The following is a 24,944-nucleotide window of genomic DNA, read 5'->3' as shown; positions in this document are numbered from 1 at the left end:
CAGCTCTGCAGTTCTATGATTATTCTAAGATTATTATTCTAATAACAACTACTTGCACTGAGTTATTTCCAAACACTGATTTGTGAATTTGAATGCAGTAGATCTTCTACTTCATAGATTTCTTTGATTGTCTTGTATGGGAACTGTGTCAAATCCTGTAGAATTTTATATAGACCTATCTAGTGTTTGGGACTCTGGGCTAGTGCAATCTTCCTTCCTGTCTTACAGAGTACTGTAGAGGAACTGTAGTGCAAAGATTGCAATTAGCTCTTAGTTAACCAAGTGTAATGCACTAAAAAGATTCAGGGAGGTTAAACAATGACAAATTTAACATTAATCTATAAATCAAAACTTTATTTATCCGATGATGGGTTCTGAGCTGTCCATGATGGATCCGGAAGAGATCTTGGTGTGCTGGTGGACACCTCGATGAAAGTGTCAACCCAGTGTCCGGTGGCAGTGAAGAAGGTCAGTTCCATGCTAGGTATCATCAAAAGGGGGACTGAAAAGAAAACAGCCAACATTATAATGCCATTGTACAAAACACTGGTAAGGCTGCACTGGGGTATTGTGCACAGTTCTGGTTGCCACACCTCAAAAAAGACACAGTGGAACTGTAAAAGGTGCAGAAGAGAGTGACTAAAATGATAACTGGGCTGAGGCACCTCCCTTATGAGGAAAGGCTACAGTGTTTAGGGCTCTTTAGTCTAGAGAAAAGGTGCCTGAGACATATGATGGGAATGCATGATCTCCAGGCTTAAAATGCCAGATGCAGGGGAGGGGTATCAGGAGACAGGTATCTAGTTGTCAGAGGTGTCTGGTGGGGCCACTGTGAGATACAGGAAGCTGGACTAGATGGGCCCTTGGCAGGGCTCTTCTTATGCTCTTATGTGTAGAGTGTATTTAACTTAATCAGTTGTCACAGTGGGGACTGCCTTTTAAAAATGAAAACTAATGACTTGAAATGAGAAGGTTACAAGCCTGTTACAAAAGGTAGTGACCTTTGTGACATATTCTCAAAAGTTTTCTTCTCCAGAACAGTTAAAATCACCAGATATTTCATACCTTTATTCCTTTCAGCTTGGATCCTATTATGATCTGGCATGTATTTGCTAGTTTTTTTTAATGTAAAAACAGAATGTGTTCATCATGATAGAACACATGCAGAACAATAGCTTATATGTTTATGTGTGATTTTGGTACTATTTACTACTCTTTAATTGGCATAAATGATAAATAGCACTATATAAGCAGTGAGGGAGTGTCAGCACTATGCATTTTCTTTCAGACAAATGCAACATACAAAGCTGTGTTTAGCTATTTACTGTTTAAGGTCTTTGTTTTGGCAGTTATTTTATTTGAAATTTCTATCCACGTATTCTATCATCTATTGCTATGGTTATTGATATTTATTTGGAATATGGCTGTGAGCTTTAAGAATGGATCATATAAAACAACAAATTATATAAAGTGATCCTGGGTTCTTTCAGATAATGTTTGGGATACTAGAAGAAAAAAAATGGGCTAGTATGGTCTGTTGGTAGTCCTTGTACCTGGAATATCTATATGCAAATAGGTCATAGAATCACAGACTATATCAGATCATAGATTTTAAAGGTATTTTGCAGTTATTTCAGATGTTCCCAGTAACTGAATTAGTAACATTGTACCAGTGATTTGAACATAACGCCAAATAACTGCTTACACCTATTTTTTTTCTGATACACATTGCCCCTGGGCCTGCCAGGTAAACCTCAGTGCCATGATTTTTCAGACTGGAAAAACAGTGATAGCAACATGAGCCTTACAGAGGTGTTACGTGGATTAATTAATTGCTACTTGTAAAGTGCTTAGCAGATGAAAAGAGCTCAGTGTTATTAAACCAAGACACTCTAAAGTATCCTGTGGGGAGTAATCTAGCACTAGCAGGGTTGCACTGATGATCTCATAGGTCTTCCTCATCATTTGAATGCTTGGAAAAAGAAGCCATCACTTTAAGGATATGAAATTAGAACTATACCAGGCATTCTATTAGCTGGAAGAATACTGGTCTTCAGCCTAAAAAGCAAAGGCAGCCACTTAAAGCTGGTAAGAAGGAAGATAAGATGCACAACTGACCATGCCCCCTCTTGCTTTAATAGCAACAGGGGATGATTGACCCTGAGGCACTCCACAGTTGAGGGTCCAAGAGGTTGACACCATCTCCCCCAGTTGCAGACTCTGAGGACAGTCCTTGAGGAAGGACTGGAGCCAGGACAAAGCCAGGCCACTGATTCCCAATCCCGAGAGCCTCCCCAGAGGATACCATGGTTGAAGATATCAAAGGCTGCTGAGAGGTCGATGTGAACCAGCAGGGACACTTTGCCCCTGTTGGTCTCCCTCAAAAGGTTGTCCTGCAGGAAGACCAGTGCTATCTCTGTGCCATGACATGGCCTGAACCTGGACTGGAATGGGTCAAGGGCATCGGTCTCCTCCAAAAGCACCTGTACTGATCGGCCACTGCCCTCTCCACTAGCTTGCTTTTAAAAAAAGGAACATTGGTGACAAATCTATAGTTGTTCATATAATCTGCCACCAAGTTAGGTTTTTTGCCAAATGTAAACTTACTTGAAACAGTGGAATCCAGCATGGCTCTGTTGTTGTGAATGCTGCAGCTGAAATAGTAACTTGTCCAGGTAATTAATGGAGAAGCAATGAGGTCTTCGGGCTATGTAAGCAGCATTTACTGTTAAGGAGACTGCTTGGACAATGTGGTGACTGCTGGAGCCTCCCGTCCCAGACCTAGGGTTCTTTTCAACCAATGAGTTGGCCTATTTACCTAGACAACTAATAGCAAACTGGCCGGCCCTGCCACAGCTCAAGCAAAGTCCTGACTGTCTTTCTTACTGTTTCCCAGCAGCATGGCCCAAGCTGTCCTACTGCTTGAAGTGGGAAGCAGCATGCTACCCTCCCAACAGTTGTGTGCCCTGAAAGGAGAAGGAGACATTTGTCTGCCCCTGAGACAGAAGCAGAAAGTCAGCTGTTCCCCATGCAGAGTGAAAGAGAAGGTAGCAGCATATTGGACATGGATGCAGAAGGGGAATGAAATGCAGCATATTGGGAGCAAAGAAGAGCAATAGTTTGTGCAAGTGATGACAAACTGTTTTTCCCTCCCCACCCCTTTGGGCAAAGTTGAAGAGAGGATTTCGAGAAAGCAGCTTCCTCTGTTTGGGAAAAAACCCAAAACAGATAACAAGTGGTCACAGGAATAATAATGGAAGATTGGCAGCAGTAGAGGCCAACGACATTGAAACACACCACCAGCTCCTTCTACTGGAGGAGAAGGAAGTGGTGAATATCTCCTTCTGGTCATTTTTTCTCCATCAGTCTTCAAAGGGGTGTCCTCGGAGCCAAGGGACTAAGGTAGGTAATGGAGTGGAAGATCATCTGTCTGAAGAAATAGCTTTCCATGTGGCTCTTTGTGATCCAGCTGTGTGAGTGGATATTACGCTCCAGTTTGATGTCCTTGGCCTCTGCCACTGTTTGCAGTTGGTCATGACTGCTGCAGCTTAAATGATCATCTTTCCAGCCACAAAATAAGCTGCTTTCTCCAGCTGTCCGCTAATCTTTATCCTAAGGTAGGGGCTGGGTAGATTGTCATTGTTTGTCATCATTGCTGTCATGGTTTGCCTTCTACCCCCACATAAGCTGCCTTCCACACCTTTTCTTCATCTTCATTGCAAGATAGGAGCACTGCTCCATTCCCTTCAAGCCATACCTACATGATCTTTTTGGTGAGTGGGTGGAGATGGTGTGGCACGTTTGCCATCCTCAGTATTTCACTGACTGAGAGGACTGCCTCACCACTCTCTCAGCCTAATGACAGGGCCAGCCCCATTTCTCACCTGCAGTCAACTGCTGTCAGCCTCTGCCCAATGATATTAGTTCTTCCAGAGGAGTTATAGGGACTAATGGGGCAGTCAGTGCCTGAGACTGAGTTAGCAACATATGTTCCAAAGGAAGCTGAAGTTGATTGTAACTGAAAGTTTTTTAACTGTACATCTGCCTGGAGGCATGGCTGAATCCGGGCTTAGAGGATTGTTGGCTGTTCAGTGTGTGCTAATTCATCCAAGAGATCATTGACTAGACCCTCCTGGAACTCATCAGTAACCGTGGCATCATTCCTATGGAAATTTTGGCTGTACAGTTGAAACTAGTTAATACAGGCAGCAACTAACCCTATCCCTTATCTTAGCTCCTGAATATAGGTGACTTCTGGGGGCTCTTCTCAAACAAAGTGTACTTGTTTTACAGCCCCCTCTGTAGTTATGTCAGAGTGGACTTGTGTATAACAGTAAAGAGTTGGCTCACTTTGCAACAGGGCTGATAAATGATTCCCACCTGGGGAGGTTCTTTGGTTATAGCTGCATACATAGCAAACACTAGGCCAGAAAGGAAAACTTGTCTGATGAGCCATCAGACATTTCAGGGGGAAATGGAAGCAAGTACTGGGCCCCAAACTGGGAAAGTTGGTTCTACAGACCATTTATCATGGGAGTCAGATTGACCATTTGATCACCAAGGGACTGGCTTACTTGTGTCAGCAGTGCTATGCAGAATGGATAGAGACAACCTGTCTTGTTGCAGAATGGATGAAGTCCTAACAGCAAGGGGCTTGAATCACAAATATAGGAGCCAAGCAAGAAAAACTGGGAGAACAAAGCCAACGTCAAAATCGAGGTTGCAAGTCTCACCAGAGAGTAACATAAGCAAAGTGGAAAGGAATCAAAGACAAAATCTAATAATGATTCAGGATCTAACCAATTCAAGTTGTAAACTATGTGAACACTATATTTGAGCTGGGGGGAACCCTAGCTAGAGCTCAGCCATAGGCAGTGGAACAGCTGGTCTCACTGCGAAGAGGAGCTCAGCTGCTGTTAGTCAGATAGCTAGCCTCCTTGGGAGGAGAAGCTTTCCTTGAAGAACACCACCTAATCTTGAGGAAGCTTCTATTCATGAAGATGAGCTCTTTGCCTGAAGGCCTCAATCTGAGGCTGGAGAAGAATTGCCTCTATCTGGGATTAAGCTTTTTTGTAACAATGAGGGCCCAGAGTCTGCAGAGACAGCACTTCACCATCTTCTGTTTCAAGGGGTACCAACTCATTTTTGATGGAAAAGTTCTCTGGGAAGCACACTACCATGTATGCAATTCATTAAATCTTGCATTATCTGCATAAGGAACATAGTAGTAGTAGTAGCACCAGTAACAGCAGCAGCAGCAGCAGCAGTAGTAGCAGCAGCAGCAGTAGTAGTAGCAGCAGCAGCAGTAGTAGCAGCAGCAGCAGCAGCAGTAGCAGCAGCAGCAGCAGTAGTAGTAATGATCCACCAAATCAATTCAGACTTAAGGCAACCCTTTTCCCAGGTTTTCTATTTATAGAATACTCTGAAGTGGTTTATCATTCCCTCCTGTGATACTCCCAGACTGTGCAACTTGCCCAATGCTACACAGGCTAGTTTTTTTTCCTACAAGGCACAGTGGGGAATCAAACTCCCAACCTCTACCTAACTCATTGAGGTATCCAGTCAGCTAAAGAATATGTTATCACTATATACATACTGGCAGGACAAGAATACAGTGGTGCCTCGCAAGACGAACGCCTCGCGGGATGAAAAACCTGCAAGACAAATGGTTTTTGGGATCTCTGTGGTGCCTCGCAGGACGGCTTCTTCTATAGCCGTGCTTTGCAAGACAATATTTTTTCCCAAGACTGATGCCTCGCAAGACGAAAATAATTCATTCGTCTTGCGAGGTTCCCATAGGAATGCATTGCAATGCATTCCTATGGGAAACCGCTTTTCGCAAGACGAAAATTTTGCAAGATGAAAATTTCGCAAGACAGCGCTACTCGTGGAAGGAATTATTTTCATCTTATGAGGCACCACTGTACGTCAATATGGCAGATGCTAGGAGGAAGTTCTGTCTCTGCAGGTATTGTCCTTTGGATTCCTGTGGAATGGCGGATCTGGTGGCAATTTTAAAAAAGTAGTGGAATGTGAACAATGGCCTAATCTCTTAAAATAGTCTCTCTCATGTTTTCTCAATGTGTTGGACAACTCTTGGGGAAGTTGGAAGTTGGAGTCAAGTAAAACTGAAGGTCACAAGGTGGAGGGGCTGTATGAAACTGCAATAAATTCATTTCAAAAGGACTAGAAGAGAAGAATGCTTAATCACTATTGAACCTTTTTCAAACAACTAACTTGTTAGACTAATCTTATAGAAACAGAAAAAAGTCCTGCAACACAAGACTAACACAGTTATTGTGACATGGCCTTGTATATGCTCTAGCTCACTTCAATTGCTAGTCTCTAAAGAGCCATAGGATTCATTTTTGTTGTACTACCAAGTGTGTAGTTTTGAAGGATAATGTCTATAATGTAATCAGTCCATGCATGGGTTTCCTCTTTCTTATAATTGCCATTTAATTTTTTTCCTCCTCTTATTAAGCTTCTAAGAACTACATTGATTGACTGGTTTCATTTACATACCAGTTCAAGGATCCAAACTAAAGAGCTTTTTCCAGTCAGCAAAAAAGAAGCAGCAAATCAAATTAATGATGTTTAGGCTGGAACTGAAACCATAGGGGCTGTAATTCCACTGCACATTGTGTGTGCAATGTCTTGGGTTCATTCCTAGGTATCTGCAGTTGAGAGAAGCTAAGGTAGGTCTGACAGAAATTGTAGATAATGCCTCCTCCTAAGAGTACACAAGACTCTTCTACATGGACTAATAATCTTCCAGCTTCATATTGCCAGTGCTGTGATGAAAAGGAGAAGCAAATTATCTCCTGATTTGATTAAAGGTGTTCCATGTTGTCTCTGGTGCCACTTATTTTATTCTGTCAAATGATTTAATTTGCTATTGTTTATTTGTAGGTTTATTACTATACATTTTATTTATTGTTATAAACTGCTCAGAATAGTTTATCACAGTAATGGAGTGGTCAGTCAATCAATCAATCAATCAATCAATCAATCAATCAATCAATCAATCAATCAATCAATCAATCAATCAATCAATCAATCAATCAATCAATCAATCAATGTTCATTTAGGACTTAACAGATATGTTACTGAATTCTTTTAATTGTTCTGTCTTTTCAGGGAGTGCAAGAGATGAAGATGAGGCCCAGAGCAGAGTGCTGTCCTTCAAAATTCTGGTTTATGCTGGCAGTCTTAGCAACAACAGGTGGTGGAGTCTGGGCCCAAAAGAACCATCCCAGCATTGGCATTGCTGTTATCTTGGTGGGTACCTCTGACGAAGTAGCTATCACAGATGCCCACAAGAAGGATGACTTCCACCACCTCTCTCTTACGCCTCGTGTGGAACTGGTGGCCATGAATGAGACAGATCCCAAAAGTATCATCACTCGCATCTGTGATATCATGTCTGACCGGAGAGTTCAAGGTGTGGTGTTTGCTGATGACACTGACCAGGAAGCCATTGCCCAGATCCTGGACTTTATTTCTGCCCAGACCCTCACACCCATTTTAGGTATCCATGGAGGCTCTTCCATGATCATGGCAGACAAGGTAAATTATAACTTATTTCCACAAAATCCCTGAGAATGGATCATGAAATAAAATTTCCTCACCACATGGCATTATCTGTTTACTAAAGTGCCTGTAGAATTGGATGAATCAGTCAATGAAAACAATACAATCAAACCCTAATTCTATAGGTACTTAAGAGATAATTTTGCAAGAAATAGCATCTTTTGCTTGGGGAGAGGGGGAAGATTTAGCCTACTCTATTTCTGATATTTACAATCCTGTTTTGAAAGATTGCTACCATATACCAGGCATGCAGAATGGCACCTGTGTGCTTGACTTAGTGGGAGTGTCTAGAAAGTCTGTAGGCGGTAGTCCATTGTGACATTTCACTCTACAAATTTTGCACAGCAGTTTCGCATGATAGGGGTGTGACATATGTGGTAATGGCAGCCTTTACCACTGTAGACACCATAGGACTGATACTGCATTGGTGCAAAGATTATTATGTCACATCAGCCAGAAAAGAATCTTCTGTTTCAGTATAGAGTAATCGGGTAGGACAACAATGAATGACTGGTAACATTCTGTCTAACAAGTTTGGGAGAAACATTCCAATAAATACCATTAGAGGTAGAATTTGAAACTTACACCTCTGATTTGAGTGTGCAGACTCCATTTTGAAACTTACTTTAGACAAACAAACTTGTCTAAAGTTTGACATGCACATCTGGCTATGGTTTTTAGAACCTTTATGTTTTCTCTGCAACATTCATAGCCCTGTGGTGCCCAGCCTGATGAAGACTTCTACTGGGTCAAAAGCTAGGTAATGTTTGTGATTTTTTAAAAGATGTCTAATAGAGTTATCACTAGAGATGGGCATGAATCAGAAAAATGGCGATTTGTTTTGATTTGTGATTCATCAAGGTCAATGAATCATGAATTACGAATTTACAAATTCTTTCTGATGAATTGATGAATCAATTTGTTGATTCATTTTTTTTTGTTAAAACCTATAAAATGGCCTCCCAAGCACCTAGAGACACCAAATTCACAGCAATGCTTCCCTTGGCTCTTCTCTACAAGTCCTCCCAGTCTGGTGAAGATTGAGTTTCAGACATCTATGTTATAGACCCACAAAGTGTGTCACCCCAGGAATGTCCCCTATAGCAGCTGGCTTGGGGAAATCCAATCTTCACCAAATTTGGAAGGATTCTAGAGGGGAGTTAGAGGAAGCTTCCCTGAACATTTGGTGTCTCTAGGAAAGAGGCTCTAGGGGGCCATTTGATCACTAAATGAATTAATGAATAAAAAATCTCTAATAATTCATTATTCATGATTTGTCAGGGGCATTGGTTTGTTTGATTAGGAATTGACAAATTAGCAAATTTTGAATGTATTTGGTGATTCATTTTTTAATTCATGCCCATCTCTAGTTATTAACCACTCTTGCCTTCAAAATGTATCATGTCATCAACTCTTACTTGCCAGTGCAGTGATTTTAAAAAAAATTAGATCATTAAATAACTAAATTAATGCAGCTGACATAGAGACACACAGAAAAGGTTACACTGATCCTGAAATGTTGAAAACAGAGCTCAGTCAAATACAGTGGTGCCTCAATTTATGAATGTCCTGACATACGACCATTTTGAGCTACGACCAGCTCCGGCTGCAAAATTTTTCTTTCACTTGCAGCCGTAGCTTCCAGTTACAAACAAAAAAAGGCAGGGGAAAAAGGCGGGAAATTCTAATTGCTAACTGTAGGTGGCGACGAGGCTGCTTCTTTGTAGCTGTTTTGCCCCAGCAGTTAGAGAGTATGCGATTGGAAGAGGCTGCCTTGTAAGGTAAGGTGCTGCTTTATGCTTTTAAAAAACTGTTCTGGGTGGGTTTTGCAGCGTGGTTTTAGGCTGGGGGGGTTATATTTCTGTGCTCCGATGGGTCTTGGGGGGTTTGATTGCTTTTTGGAGTGTTCTTTCCCATTTCTGATGGGTCTTGGGGAGGTTGGTTGCTTTTTGGTCCCCCCCATTTCCTATGGGTCTTGGGGGGTTTGGTTGCTTTTTGGGTCCCCCCATTTCCAATGGGTCTTGCATGCTTCCCTTGCTTTTTGCTTTGTTTTCTGTGCATTTCTGACGTGCTCCGTTTGTTTTCTGTGCATTTCTGATCTGCTCCTTTTGTTTTCTGTGCATTTCTGACGTGCTCCCTTTATTTTCTGTGTATTTCTGACGTGCTCCCTTTGTTTTCTGTGCATTTCCGACATGCTCCCTTTGTTTTCTGTGCATTTCCAATGGGTCTTGCATGCTTGATTGCTTTTCTTCCCCACCCTTTTCAGATGGAATGGATTAATCTCATTTCCAATGAGTCTTGCAGTGATTTTTTTTGGTGATTTTTTTCCCTTCGGCCAGAATGGATTAATTGCATTTCAATGCATTTCAATGGGAAATGGTGCTTCGACATATGACCATTTCAAGTTACAACCATCTTCTGGAACCAATTAAGTTCGTAAGTCGAGGCACCACTGTACAGGATAAGGTCACAGCATTCACATAAGGCCTGTAACTTACATTTTTTTCTTTGTGGTATCTGTGAATGCACACTAATGGGTTTAATCTGCGGTTGCGCAGAGGTTTCTGGAATATTCTAGAGCTTCATGATACGTTTGTCAAGGACTGCCCCCAGCTCACGTGGTCCACCTACCCCGGCAATTGCCTCAGTTCTTTTTTGCCGCCACTGAGGTCTCTCCTCTCGTTGAGCTACCATTCGTCTCTATCGATATCTGAAAGAAATAACAAATATTTTATTGATTCTAAACCTTCTATAATCAAGGAAACTGTAAGAGACTTTTACAATTTCCCTGACAGCTTCCCCTTCCCCCACCATTTATGGCCCCCCTTCCCCATTTCAAGAAGTGTACCTCATGCTCCAACAAGGTTCTCCTTTCAGACAGCCACAATCTCTGCCTTTTTTTGTCTGGGAGACTCTCACCAACCTTCCACTTGTCAGTTTTGCAAGAACTTTACTAAACAAGCCCTTAAATTAAGGTAACAGTGTCTTCGGTCATTTCTCTTGGAACGCTCCCTACAACCTACTCAGATTATGGAATCATCTCAAATACCTCAGCCCCCGAGAGAATCTCTGGGTCCACCTACCGTTTCTCCGACAGCTAAATTGATCTCTAAAATTACACAAAACCCGAAGTCCAAACCTCCCAGTTCGACCAAGCCCACCTTGGTGCCAAAGTCTCCTTTGGTATCAGAACATTCTAAATCAAATAAACAAAAGAAGTCTACCACTGACTCATCCCCCTAGACATAGACTGATACCAGACCGACCACCATTACAAGATGAACCTACTATATGCGTTGATTCATCGGAGTAGACCCTTCTCCTTCCTTCTGGTCAACCTCCATCTCTGCTTCTGGTACACTCTCCATTTTCTCTGCTTGATTCCACTGAGGTCACCACCCTGTCTACATCAGCACACTTGAGCCTAGTATCCACGGTTTGCACCATCTCAATGGGTGATTCTGAGTCAGTGTATCAAGCACCCAGCGTTTCACCTCCCTGCAAGAAGTTGAGGAAGGCCCACCACACGTTCCAGATGTGTCATTTTGGTGCCAATCCCGTACGACCCATGACTCCAACTGGGTCTCTAGCATCTTGAGTGCCTTCTAATAGATACCAACACTCCAAACTGGTCATGCTGTATGAGCCTCCACAGTACTATGACCCTATACTCAAACGCTCTCAACATCGAGCATATCAGTATTATCAACCTGAGCTCGACTTCTATTCTGACCGTCGACACCCTTGACGTTGATATTATTACGAATCCAACCTCTTAGACTCTTCTCACTCTCCTCGATATCGATCACGGTTTCTACAATTCTTCATCGGACAATGATTCGATACAGCCTGTCCCGGTACCGAAACACCACAAATTTCACAAGAGACAACATCCCGAGCCTCTTCAAGATCAACCTACGGTACCGAAATGATCTTGGACCACCGTTCCAACAGCGTCATGCATCCAAAAATCCATCCCTCAACCGTTGGTACAGGCGACCACCACTTATGCTAGTCCTCAGCCTCCACCCCCAGGACCAAATATTCTCATAAGAAGCACTCTGAACTTCAACCTGCCTCTGTACCATTCCAACAGGTTCCATCAAGATCTCAGATGATGTTTGTATGGGAATAGAAGACTTGTCTTTCAATGGCTCTGGACTTTTCGACCAGAAGACTGATGACATGTTAGAAAATTTGCAAAAATTAAAAAAGACAGCACGTTCATACAACACCCAACTATACTAAAAACCACAACGATTTCAGTGGCGCTGCCCTTACTCTTACCAGCAATCTAGATCATTCTTTGACAGAAATGTATCCCTCACAATCTACTAATTCCTTCCAACCTAGACATGCAATACACCACCAGTAACCCCGGACAGTCTTTCCGTCGCCCTGATAAAAAGCAAAACCAGAGTCTTTGACATCTTCGTCCCCCAGATCTGCACAACTTACTTCTCTCCTTCTGCAGCAACTCATCTTTCAGCCCATCTTCCATCCTGGGCTTCTGTCACCACCGATTCTTGGGTGCTCACCATCATCGCTACAGGTTATGTCATAGAACTTATTTATCCACCTCCACCAAGGATTGTTCTAACCTCAAACAAGAAATTCAATCTCTTCTCCTAAAGGATGCCATATCACCTGCCACTCATCGAGAAGACGATCCAGGGTTCTTCTCCTATTATTTTACTGTCCCAAAATGGGATGGGGCTCTACAACCTATCCTCGACCTTCAAGATCTCACCTACTACATCATTCAAAGAGGCTTCCGTATGGTCACTTTAGAACAAATCTTACCCATTCTCCAACAAAACGGCTGGTTCACAGTTATAGATTTAATCGATGCATACTTCCCTATTACAATTTGCCAAGATATTGCAATTTTCTCAGATTCACCATAGGAACCCATGCCTACGAATTCAAAGCCTTCCCTTTCGGCCTCTCTACAGCACCAAGAGGATTCACAAAATGCATGGCATCTGTAGCAGCTCACTTATGTACTCTGGGAATCTCCATCTTCCCATACATAGACGACTGGCTGATAGTCTCCCCTTCACGCTCTCAGGCCTTAAGAGATATCCAGTTGACTCTTTCTCTTCTCACGGATCTGGGCCTGCAAATCAATGAAGAAAAACCAATCCTTACTCCCACTCAATGGTTCGTCTACATAGGTGCAGTCCTCAACTCTAACAGGGCGAGAGTCTTTCTTCCCTTAGAAAGGGTGATCAAACTCCATTTCCTCATCACTCATTTCCTGCCTCACACCCTTGTTACGGTGCACTCGGCTCCACGTCTCTTAGGCCTTATGGCCTCGACCACATCAACAATTCAGCATGCCAGACTAAAGATGCGCTCCCTACAATCATGGTATCTTTCCCTCTTCGACCCTTTGACAGACCCACTGTCCAAACTGCTCCAGGTCACCTCCGAGCTCTCCTCTCAGCTTCCCTGGTGGCACACTCCAGCCAACCTGTTCATGGGACGATCCTTTGCTCCCTTTCAACTATCAGTAAAAGTCACCACCGATGTGAGCCCTACCAGATGGGGGTGTGTGCGTTACAACAATCTCCATATCCATGCTACCTGGTCCTGTACATAACAAGCCCTTCACATAAACAATCTAGAACTCTTAGCCATTTTCAAAGCCTTGCAAGCTTTCAAACCAATCATTCTCAGCAACGCCGTTCAGGTCACAACTGACAACACCACAGCATTGTTTTATATAAACAAACAAGGAGGCACACGTTCCCTTCCACTCCTATATCTCACCATGAAATTCTGGGAATGATGTCTCAAATGCCACATTTTCCCCATAGCAGTACATATTGCCACTCAAGACAATCTGGTGGCAGACACCCTTAGCAGACTGCATACCCAGATGCCCAAATGGTCTCTAGATCAGTCCATATTTCTCCACCTCTGTGAAATCTGGGGTCAACCACAAATGGACATGTTTGCCACATCCCAAAACTCCAAATGCGTCCATTTCTACTCAAGAACAGGCATGGGACACGAATCCCTCGGAGATGCACTTATGGCAGACTGGACTACACACCTCGTTTACCTCTTTCCCCTGCATCCTTCTCCTTCTCAGAACGACAGCCAAAATCCATCAGGATCCCTCCAATGCAATCCTTATTGCTCCTTGGTGGCCAAGACAATCATGGTTCACCATGCTCCGCTCCATCACCACAGATTTCTTCCCCTACCTTTCATTCCTCACCTCCTCTCAAAACATCAAGGCAAAACTCACCACCCTGACCTCCACACCCTCCATCTCACAGTGTAGAATTCACCCTCAGTAAGTGCCATCCTGGCCAATGCACGAAAACCTTCCACGGTTAAACTCTATTCATATAAATGGACTATCTTCATGAAATTTGCTCTTCAACATCACCTTCCTACTAACGCGACGATATTGCAAGCTGTTCTACAGTTCCTCTCCCATCTATTTCATAAACAACTTTCCCTCTCTACTCTTAAGGTTTGCCTTTCCACTATAATAGCTCATCAACCTCAAGATTCAGATGCTGCCATGCTTTTTCGTCATCCCACACTGAAACGCTTCCTGCATGGTGTTTATAATATGTGCCCTTCTGCTCCTGCACCTACCCACGATGGTCTCTATGTCTTGTTCTCCACTGGCTTTTCCGTGCTCCATTTGAACCACTTGCTACCATCTCAGAGCACCTCCTTTCCCTCAAGATGCTCTTCCTCGTCACCATTATTTCTGCCCATAGAGCCTCAGAGCTTGCTGCCCTCAGGATTGATCTGCCACGTCTTTAATTCCACCCCGATAAAGTCACCCTCTTTCCTGATGTCTCCTTCCTACCAAAGGTTGTGTCTCACTTTCACCTATCCCAACCTATTATTATACCTACTTTCCCCCCATCACTTACAAGTGATCTGGAACAATCTCTACACACGTTGAACACGAGACGTGCACTTGTTTTCTATGTATCACAGACTTCTTCCTTCCATAAATCAAAATGACTATTTATAATGCCACACCTCCCTCTCAGAGGTTCCCATATCTCTTCTCAAACTATTTCCCGTTGGATTGTTTCCACTATAAAACTGGTGTATCAACTTGCCAAACAGCTTCTACCTGTCGGTATTAAGGCTAATTCTACTAGAGCTACAGCTACTTCTGCAGCCTTTCTTCATGGAGTACCACTCCCAAATATTTGGAAAGCTGCCACATGGGCAACGCCGTCTACTTTTGCCACCCACTATCGCCTTGATCTCAGAGCCAAGAAGGATGCATCATTTGGCAGAGCTGTACTTCTGTCCCTCCTCTGGTAAGTCAGCTTGTTAATTACTCATTAGTGTGCATTCACAGAGTCCATGGAGAAGAAAGAGAGATTACTTACCTGTAACTCTCATTCTCCAAGTGGTAGTCTGTGAATTCATACTTCTCACCCATCCTCCCCTCTTTCCGTCACTCCTGTATCATTTGATGCAATGGTGGGCTATTCTTCGGAACTGAGGCAATTGCCAGGGCGGGCGGACCATGTGACCTAGGTGGGTGGTCCTAAAGCTCTAGAATATTCTGGAGACCTCTGTCCAAGCACAGATTAAACCCATTAGTGTGAATTCACAGATGACCACTCGAAGAACCAGAGTTATAGGTAAGTAACCTCTTTATACTGCACAATCATAATCCCATAAGAAAATTTGTTTATTTGCTGTACTTTATTGTAAGACTAAGAAACCAAGATGATGACATATGAAAATATCTGGAATTATTTCGATAGGCCATGAAAGATATTGTAAGTATTTTGAACCTCCACAGAAACAGTTAGGGAGCAGTTCATAAAAACTTCCCTGCAAAGTATTTATTAATTATACATAGTGTTAATAAAAGCTAACCAAAACAACAAAAATGTATTTTGGTTAGCTTTAATTAGTTTTCAATCCCTTTTCTGCAGGGGATTTTGATTATGTTAAAGACACCTTTAAAAAAGCTACAGTATATAACCCATACTATCTACCTAATTCAGGAGATGTGAGTGGACTCATTATAGGAGTGGTATCAGCCTGGAAGCAGTTGTGTAGATGAGCATTTTGAAACATGATTCAGAGAATCATAAACCTAATCTGTTTTAGAGGTAGGTAGAGTATTCTGTGCGATTAATGAGTGCTGCCCCCATAGCCCAAATGAAGCCCCTCAGCACCACTATGTCCTCAGCCTCTCCACACTACCTTGTTTTTAGAAATACTGTAGCTGCAAAAGTCTTCTCTGCCATGTTTTAGGTCCCACACCCCTCCCACATCTCTTTACATGATTTTTAAGTTTTTTTTAAAAAAGTAATAGAAAAGGGTTGGCCACTAGAGGGCACGAGGGGGGCATTTTCAGCAAGAAGGTGGTCTTGTTCCTTGATTTTGTCAATCATCTTCAGTTGTCTTCATTGAACTATACTTCTGAGAATTTGATTTCCTTCCTTCTTGGAGGCTGTTTTTATTACTAAATGTCTCTGGGTTTGGGAGCTGTTCATGAATCAGATAATGACTGAGCAGTAATTCTGTGATGCTGCAGCTTTTGCTGCTGCTTAGTGTTGTCTTATTAAACTAAGCATCAGTGTTCTAACAGTACTGTTGTTAAATATGATTTTAAATATAATTCAAAATTACTGCATCTATGTTATTTAATGGCTGAAATCCTGTTGCTGGGTTTCACAAATAGTGTAACTTTTAGATACAAGTTGCAATACGCTAAGGAATCTCCACAACCATTATCTGCTGCACATTGAGTCACATGGCCCACTATGCAACAGATACAGTAATGTATATAAAAATTCTTAACTCACAGCAAAAAAGGAGAAGTTTCTAAAAGTTACACTATTTACATAACTGGGCAAGAGGATTTCCGCCAGAATAACTCAGGTCTTTTCTCACCTCATCTCTTCCTTCCCCCACATTTTTGCCCTTCTGTTGGCTAATCTTACCCAGTACATCAATTGTGCCAAACTTAATGACAGCACCTTGAAGCTGCACTAGCTATAGTGGGTTTAGAATGAAAAGAAGTTTCTTGTGCCTGCACAGATGCTGGCACAACTACAGTGGACCCTTGACTTACAGACGGCTTGACTTACAGAGTTCTTGAGTTACAGACTTCTCTGGCCGCAAAATTTAGGTTTGACTTGCAGACTGAGATTTGACTTACAGACCAGAAAAAACCCAAAATGGAACAAAAACAGCCTGTTACGGGATTAATCGGTTTTCAATGCACTGTAGGTCAATGGAGACTTGACTTACAGACTTTTTGACTTGAGAACCACCTTCCAATACGGATTAAGTTCTCAAGTCAAGACCCCACTGTACTGTACTGCCTAAGATCAATAGAAGAGGAGAGGTGGGGTGAGGAAGGACCTGAATTACTCTGGCTGAAATCCAATTGGTGTAACTTTTAGACATGAATTGCTGTAAGTTAAGAAATTTGTGTAGATATTTGCTGTTGTATACTACATAGTATGACTTAGTGTGCAATAGAGAATGTCTACTTATATTTCTTAATTTACAGCACTTCATGTCTAAAAGTTACACCTTTTTGCTTTATTGTGAAACAGGATTTTAACCAATGAATTTCCTTGGAGGAACAAAATTGACTTTTAGAAAATAAGTAATATTTCATGGGTTTAAAATGTTTAAAAAGTAATATATTTTATTATGTCATAATTAAGTATGTGTAGCTATGTTTGGGGTAAGGTAAAGGTAAAGATTCCCCTTGACATTTAGTCCAGTTGTGTCCGACTCTAGGGCGCGGTGCTCATCCCCATTTCCAAGCCATAGAGCCAGCATTTGTCCATAAACAGTTTTTGTGGTCACGTGGCCAGTGTGACTAGACACAGAACGGCATTACCTTCCTGCCGTGGTGGTACCTATTTATCTATTTGCATTTTTACATGCTTTCAAACTGCTAGGTTGGCAGGAGCTGGGACAAGTGACGCGAGCTCACTCCGTCACATGGATTCAATCTTAGGACTGCTGGTCTTCCGACTGTGCAGCACAGAGACTTCTGTGGTTTAACTCACAGCACCACCACGTCCCACTATGCTTGGGATAGGAAGGTCCTAATTAAGATAATGGGGGGATTTTTCTTTTGGTTCCACCTCCCTCACAGTTCCATTTGGTGGGGACACAGGAGAAGGCCTTCTCTGTTGGTGCTCCCAGACTATGAAACTCCCTCCCACAGGAGTTTTCCCTAGTGACTGACTGGCTAGGAGAAGTTTTAAAATGGAATAGTTTGTATTTTGTTGCTTCTAAATCTATTTCAGTAATGCTTTTATCTAATATTTTAATGTAGTGTTATTAATTATTTTTAAATATTTGAATAGGTTTATTTATTTTCCAGTAACCACAAAATGTACATGCCAAAACAAACAACCAAATGAATGAATGAATGAATGAATGAATGAATGATTGGATGGATGGATGGATGGATGGATGGATGGATGGATGGATGGATGGATGGATGGATGGATGGATGGATGGATGGATGGATGGATGGATGGATGGATGGAATTCCTATTTTCTGATCTAGCAAGACAATTTTGTTAAGTTTCTCAAGAGTTAACTCTTCTACATATCTATCCCTATGAATATGAAATATTACTGTAGTAGTTAATGTAGCCTTTTGTTATTGTTTTTTTGATGGGGAATACTAATAAGAAATAACCTCTGAAAGAATACACAGGTGAAATTATATACCTAGCAACATTTACCAGAAAAAAAAGTATCTTATTTTCAACTGTGAGGCAGATGTGGTGTGTTTGGTGGGGACACAGCCTTCTATGCTGCTGCTCCCAAACTCTGGAACTCCCTCCTGCAGGAGGTTAGACTGGCCCCATCTTTATTGTCCTTTCACAAGCAGGGGAAGAACTTTCTCTTCAGGCAAGCTTTCCCTGAGTGACTGGCTGCCTGGATTATTGTACCTTACTGTATTGAATGTATTTTGGTGTTTCTTATATTTTTTGGTGTTGTATTCATCAATCCTTTTAGTACGTATTGTATGCTCATGACTGCTAACTTAAATACTGTTTTTGTAATTCTTGTAAGCCACCTTGGGTCCTTTTTAAGGAGGAAGCTGGTTTAAAAATATTTTGAATACATAAAAACAAATGTAGTGTAATATTAAAAATACCCCATCCATGACAATGTAGTGTACATCCAGCAAAATTATTGATAAAGTGTGATCATTCATAATAAGAAGCAGTTGAGTAGTACCATAAAGGCTAACTATATGCATCTGTTAGCCTTTGGGGTGTGGAGAAATCTTAGTCTAATATAAATAAATTAGACTAAGATTTCTCGACACCCCAAAGGCTAACAGATTTATATATTTAGCCTTAGCCTTAGCCTTAGCCTTAGTCCTATCTATCTATCTATCTATCTATCTATCTATCTATCTATCTATCTATCTATCTATCTATCTATCTATCTATCTATCTATCTATCTATCTATCTATCTATCTATCTATCTATCTATCTATCTATCTATCTATCTATCTATCAGCTTGTGCCATAGCACATTTGCCAGTTTTCAAAGTGCTACATAAGTCTTTGTTATCTTTGCTGCAACAGACTGTTCATGTCTGAAGCCTTAAGTCATGAAAATTATTATAATGGACAACAGATAATTGAATAAGTCCAAATTGCATTGCTAATTCCATTTAGAGTAGACCAGTTGAATTGATTGCTGAATAGTGAGTCAACACTTACACACATTAAATAATTCTACTCCAGTTGGAAGTAAAGCCATTTATTATTATCGAGAAAACACATTTTTGGATTTAGAATGTAATAAATGTGAATGTTTGGCACTGTCACTTGTCAGAACAGAAATGTCAGATGCTGAAGGAGGATGCTGGGTAAGAAATAATCAAAGATTTAAAAAGAAGAATGTAGGTGTTAAGGCAATGTACAAGGTGTGCTTATTACAAACAGGAAAGCAGACAGCACTCAAAACAACTGAATAGGAAGGGGGAGGGATAAATAAGGTTTGCCACAGGAAAGATTTCTAATTAGTTTTATGTAGGTTTAAGTTATAAAACAGTGATTTTATCTTCCTTCTGTGATGTTTCAATATTCCTTTAGGTCAAGTATAATATATGTATACATTGTGTTATGTTGGACAGTATATGTTGCATTCTTGGTTATTCAGACATTTCTCACATTTTTGTAGCCCTCCTCTTCAAGCTGCTTTAATTTTAGTATTCATAATGATGGAGGGTGGTTTATAAATTCTTAAATGAGTAAGTAATTATTGTAAGTGAGTGCTCCTGCACAGGAGTGCACTTCTGATGTTGCATGACCAATCTACACAGCATTCCACAGGCCATTATTGATGGGAGGCAGCCCCCCCCCAAAGGTTATAACTTTTGAATGAGTTCTTGAATCAACACCATCTTTGGCAGAGTAATAGTAGACTGTATGGGCTTTCTGTCTGATAAAGCCTGTGTAAACACGTTCAAAATTCTAATTTTTTTTAAACGTGTCCCTCCATGGTATGAACTTGTTTTTGTACTTTTTTTGCAGCACATAATCAATTTTTGCAGTGTTCATATCTCTACTACCACTTGGTGAAAAGAAAATGCTTCCAGCTACATGCATTTTTAAAATTTTAAGTTGATCCATCCTGTTGTTTAGATGTGTGCCATTAAAATGCTCATTTTACATAGGGAATCTTCCATAAACTCTGGCTATACATGTGAATTGAAGTATTTGGAAGGAATCGGCAAAGCATCTTGTCAGTACTTGAAGAAAATAAGTACTGGAGTCTCAATAAGGAAAATAAACTTCCTTCTGAGCAACAAGATAGATTAAGACTACAATCTTACCACAATAATAAGTGCAGTTGAGTGCACAGACAATATGTTGTGGGTGGGGGAGAGGAAGAAAGAGAGCATGGAACTCGGGAAAGAGAGAGCAATAGAGAGAAGTCACAAGAGGGAGAGAAGGGGTAGCTACAAAAAGAGAGAAAAGGAGGCAAAAAGAGAACCAGTTTAAGAAAAGGAGAAAGAAACCAGAGAGAGGGAGGATGAGGGAGAAACAGGTAACAGATAACAAATACAAATTTAAAAGAGGAGCACCTGGGAAAAATGTGTATATGTGTGTGTGTGTGAGAGAGAGGGCGGGGAAGGGACAAGGCAATGTTGGACCATTTTTGTTGTTTTGAGCTGTAGACTCAGAAACAATATCCTATATTTATAAATCAATGGGTGGGGTTTTTTTTGGGGGGAGGATTGAGTATTAAGAGCTATCAAATCTATGTGTAGCTATAAATAATACTACAAATACCCATGTGAAAAAGTGTGAAAAGGAAATGAAATATTAAATATACAAAAGAGTCTTTGATATTTTAATAAGGGATCAGCAGGTCAAAGAGTTGGGAGAGAGATTCAGAGTCACCTTCAGTAACTTAAGAACCAGAGAACAGCATTAGCCAATATGATTGCAATAAATGTTCCTCTGAATAGCAGTTGCTCGGGTCCCTGGTCAGAAGGAACTCTTTCACTTATGTCCACTTTGTAGGCTTTTTGAGGAGAATCAATTGGCCGGCGTGAGAATAGAACGCTGGACTATAGGTACCTTTTTCCATGTACATTGCCAGGATACTAGCACAGTTTAGGATTCCACTTCTAAAACAGCAAGCACCTTGATAATGGAGTACAACAAAGGCTTTCCTTGGACCAGGTTAGAAAAGTGTCATGGATATGTCTTTAAAGATTTTCTCGGATAAAGAGTGAATTGCAAAAGACCATGGTTCTGTGTTCCTTGCCCCTAATAAAGTTTCATTCCCAACATATTTTGATGCTAAGGACAACTTCTCCAGAACGCTGCTCTCCTCCAGCTCTAAGATCCTGTCTTTATCATCACAGCAGAAGTAGTGAGAGATACATCAGTTCTACTGAAGTGCACATCTTAAAAGAGGGCAGCTGATCCCTACCAAGGACATTGAGTTTAATTCTGCAAGAGCATTTCTGCTCCCAGAAGAGGCTAGATTGGTGCTGGAGCGAAATGCCTGGTTGCTTGCTTTCTGCCATAGGTGTTATTGGTTAGATACAATCTTGTCTCCAGCTCCCACAGTGCATTGTCCCAGTTTCTGACACTGGGCGTACTGTGTGCACTCTGCTCTAGTGCATGCCTACTTCCCTGCTAAGCTCTGCAATCTATCAATAGTCAGGACAGCAGGTACTGGGTCTGCAGCCTATACTGTACCCTGATATTCTCCACTAGGCAGTAGCTATTATGAATGGTCATGAACACGATAACTATAAAATGACACACTGGAAATAGGATGGAACCAACAGAGGGAGAAAAAAACAACTACATTATTTCCATCGTCCCAAAGACCTACCCATTAGATGGGCCCTGTGATACTGTAAACGGAGACAATGCTCATAAAACCAGGATGTCTGCTCAGTGAAGCCTTAAACTCACTTTTAGGTTTCCAGCGGGTGATAAGAAGCAAGGAAAAATATTCTGACATTCCCCACTTAAACTTCTTATATATTTATGAAGGAGGTGATAGTATCTTTCTCTGACTCTCTGTCCTTTTATATATCTAAGTACACCCACCATATCCTGAAAGCATGAGATGGCTCTACAAGAGAGTGCTCCCTTTTTCTCTCTCCAACTCTGTGATGGCTATAATTGACTCTGGTCTACAGTAGAAACCGGGGCAAATTTCTGGTGCATCTTCAGGTTGTACAAAAAGTTCCTTCCTTTCTTCCTTCCCCTGCCTTCCCACTCCGCCCCAGAGCTGTCCTCAGGGAAAATGTGTTGGGGAGTGTGGGGAAGATCTCCCCTTTGTGTCCCAGTCAGCAACCTGGCTTATCTAACTCTGCTGAATAACTATCTAGCCCAAATCAGAGCACTTATATATTTTGCACCCACCAATTCTGGAACATAGACAAGCACACACGGGGGGGGGGGGAAGAGATCATCCCCTTGGTGTCAGTAGCACAGGAAAAGCTGCCCCATAGCAAGGAGAGAAAAGAGCAGGTAGGTACATTTAGGAAAATGTTCTTTTGTTAGCAGTTGAGATGGGAAACTGTCAACTGTATCACTCCCATGGAAAAAAACTTAAAATCCAGCATATAGAAACTTTGCTGAAAGGCTTTCAACAATGCTGGTAAAAGAATTGGGCTGAAAAACATTTGGAAAAAAATCTCTCAAAATCCAGCAAATTGAATTTTTGTTGACAGGCTCTTCTAAATGTTTATGAAAGAATTGGGGTGAAAGACATGATTTATACCCTGTGAGTATTCTTTTCCTCTCTATTTAGTCTGGGAATGTAAGCTTATTTGTTTGCTGTTGATCTTTTTGGTTGGTTGCCAAGTGTGTGTGCAATAAAAAAAGCAGCGTATACAAATCTGTAATTTCAAGCAACTATAATTAAAGAAACATTTTTATTTTTTCTGCTACTAATGTTTCAGAATGAGTTATTGACACTTTAAGTGCCAGTTAATGAGGAAGGGGTGGACCCTGGGGAATCTGTGGCTATTCTCCTTGGTGGATCTCTGTACTTTTGCTGCATAGCTAAAGTAAATTTTTCCAGAAATTCAGAACTCAGCAACATTCCCAAGGATCTGCTCAAAGGAATTTGGTGCAGGAATAGATGTTATAATTTGCCACTGGATGTAAAAGTGTGTTGGAAAGACATAATTCTGACAGACATTTGTGTTTGGGAAATCAGACTTCAAAGGAATCTCATGATTGAGTCTGAAGATCGACTTCATGATATAGCAAGGTAATTTGCAAATTACATGAGAAAAGCTCCTACTCAACACTCTGCTTTCAGCAGACAAGGAGTACCCTTCTTTAACTGTGAATTATCTGTAATCTTATTTTTGGTCTCAGTTTTAGTAGTTTGATTTTCACTGTTCACTACCTGGGAACTCATAAAGCAGGTTGAATATGCATACAGATTATGTTTCAGTTATGATAATAATCAATGATCAGATTGATTAGTGAGTCAATCTTGAGCAGAGCATAGAGTAGAGAAGACATTGCCATCATACTCAGATTTTTACTGTACACAGAAAAAAATAGGATTCCATTTTCTTTCTAGAAAGGAAGAGAATGCAAAAGAGGTAAGTGGTAGTCTGATTGGTATGATTCTGGCTGTTTCCTGTCTGATTTAAGCTTAAATTAACCATTTGTTTTGATTGGTTCAGTTTATCTACAGCTGCATTGCAGCTATAAAAATTATCTGTCAAACTCAGATGTTCTTACCCATGCGCAGAGCAGCTTATCACTAAGGAATGTTGAGACTTCCTTGTCAGGCACTTGATTCTCTGTAGAAGTTTCTTCTTCCTTACATGGCCAAACTGCTCCTTTCAGGCTGCATTATTGAAGGTGCCTTCCCTGGCTCAAATAAAAAATAATAATACTAGGACTCTTTTACAGCAGTGGCACCCTAGCTGTGGAATAAACTTTTATCAGAAATGATGAAAGACCTTTCCGACAGGTCTTTAGAAAATTAGTAAAGACAGAGCTGTTTAAGGAGGACTTTGTCAACATCTTAAGCTAATTTCTGAGACCTGTATGCTATTAATTAAATTTATTGCACTAGTATATATTTTGTTTATTATGTTATGATTTATATAATTTGGTTTGATTTATGTTATTATGTGTCAATCCCAGGTTGCCTTTTCTGTTTTTTCTCCATTTTGATTTCTCTCATTATTTTTGTTGTGTTTTGCTTAATTATGTAAACTGCCTCAGGTAGTATACTCACTAAGTTGAGCAGTCTATAAGCTTTATAAATAAATTTTAAGCCATATATGTATTGTTTAGCCCAGTGGTTCTTAACCTTTGTTACTCAGATGTTTTTGAACTGCAACTCCCAGAAACCCCAGTCAGCACAGCTGGTGGTGAAGGCTTCTGGGAGCTGCAGTCCAAAACTCCTGAGTAACCCAAGGTTAAGAACCAGTGGTTTAGCCAATAGGGCTTGTGGTTTTTTTTCCCATGCACTTTATTTTATCTTGTTTTTGGCTTGTGTGAATGCCTGTATTAGTCATTTTAGGGCATGTCCAGATGACATCTCTGATGATGCATAGTATGGGGTGTGGTGTGGGACTGAACCCTATTCCTTTTGCCTTATCAGCTTGCACTGGTAAGGATTATAACTGTAGTGCAACTTGTAAATTGTATTTTTAAATTTGATACAGCATTAATGAAAATGCTTACATGTCATGTCAACTCAGCACTATTTCACTTGCTAAATATTAAAAACAAAAAAAGGGCTTTGAATTTCATTGAAAGAAGTAGGTGAAAGGGTGGTGATTATGGTGAAGGGTGAAGGAGAACAGGCCTGCTGTAACAAGGGAGGTTGTGTG

The 24,944-nt window shown here is 41.1% G+C and overlaps 1 protein-coding gene across 3 annotated transcripts in view; it reads left to right on the top strand.

Moving 5' to 3' along the window:
- GRIN2B (glutamate ionotropic receptor NMDA type subunit 2B) overlaps positions 1-24,944 on the top strand; it is a 572,475-nt gene that overhangs the window by 69,737 nt on the left and 477,794 nt on the right. For all 3 annotated transcript variants that reach the window (XM_073000191.2, XM_078376094.1, XM_078376095.1), the window contains one exon: positions 7,141-7,569. In XM_073000191.2, coding sequence (XP_072856292.1) covers positions 7,153-7,569 — 417 coding nt within the window. In that variant the 5' untranslated portion in view covers positions 7,141-7,152. The remainder of the gene's footprint in view (positions 1-7,140; positions 7,570-24,944) is intronic.

Source organism: Pogona vitticeps, chromosome 5, assembly GCF_051106095.1.
Source record: "Pogona vitticeps strain Pit_001003342236 chromosome 5, PviZW2.1, whole genome shotgun sequence".
In the NCBI taxonomy this organism is placed as follows: domain Eukaryota; kingdom Metazoa; phylum Chordata; class Lepidosauria; order Squamata; family Agamidae; genus Pogona; species Pogona vitticeps.
This window is presented reverse-complemented; position numbering and strand designations above follow the sequence as displayed.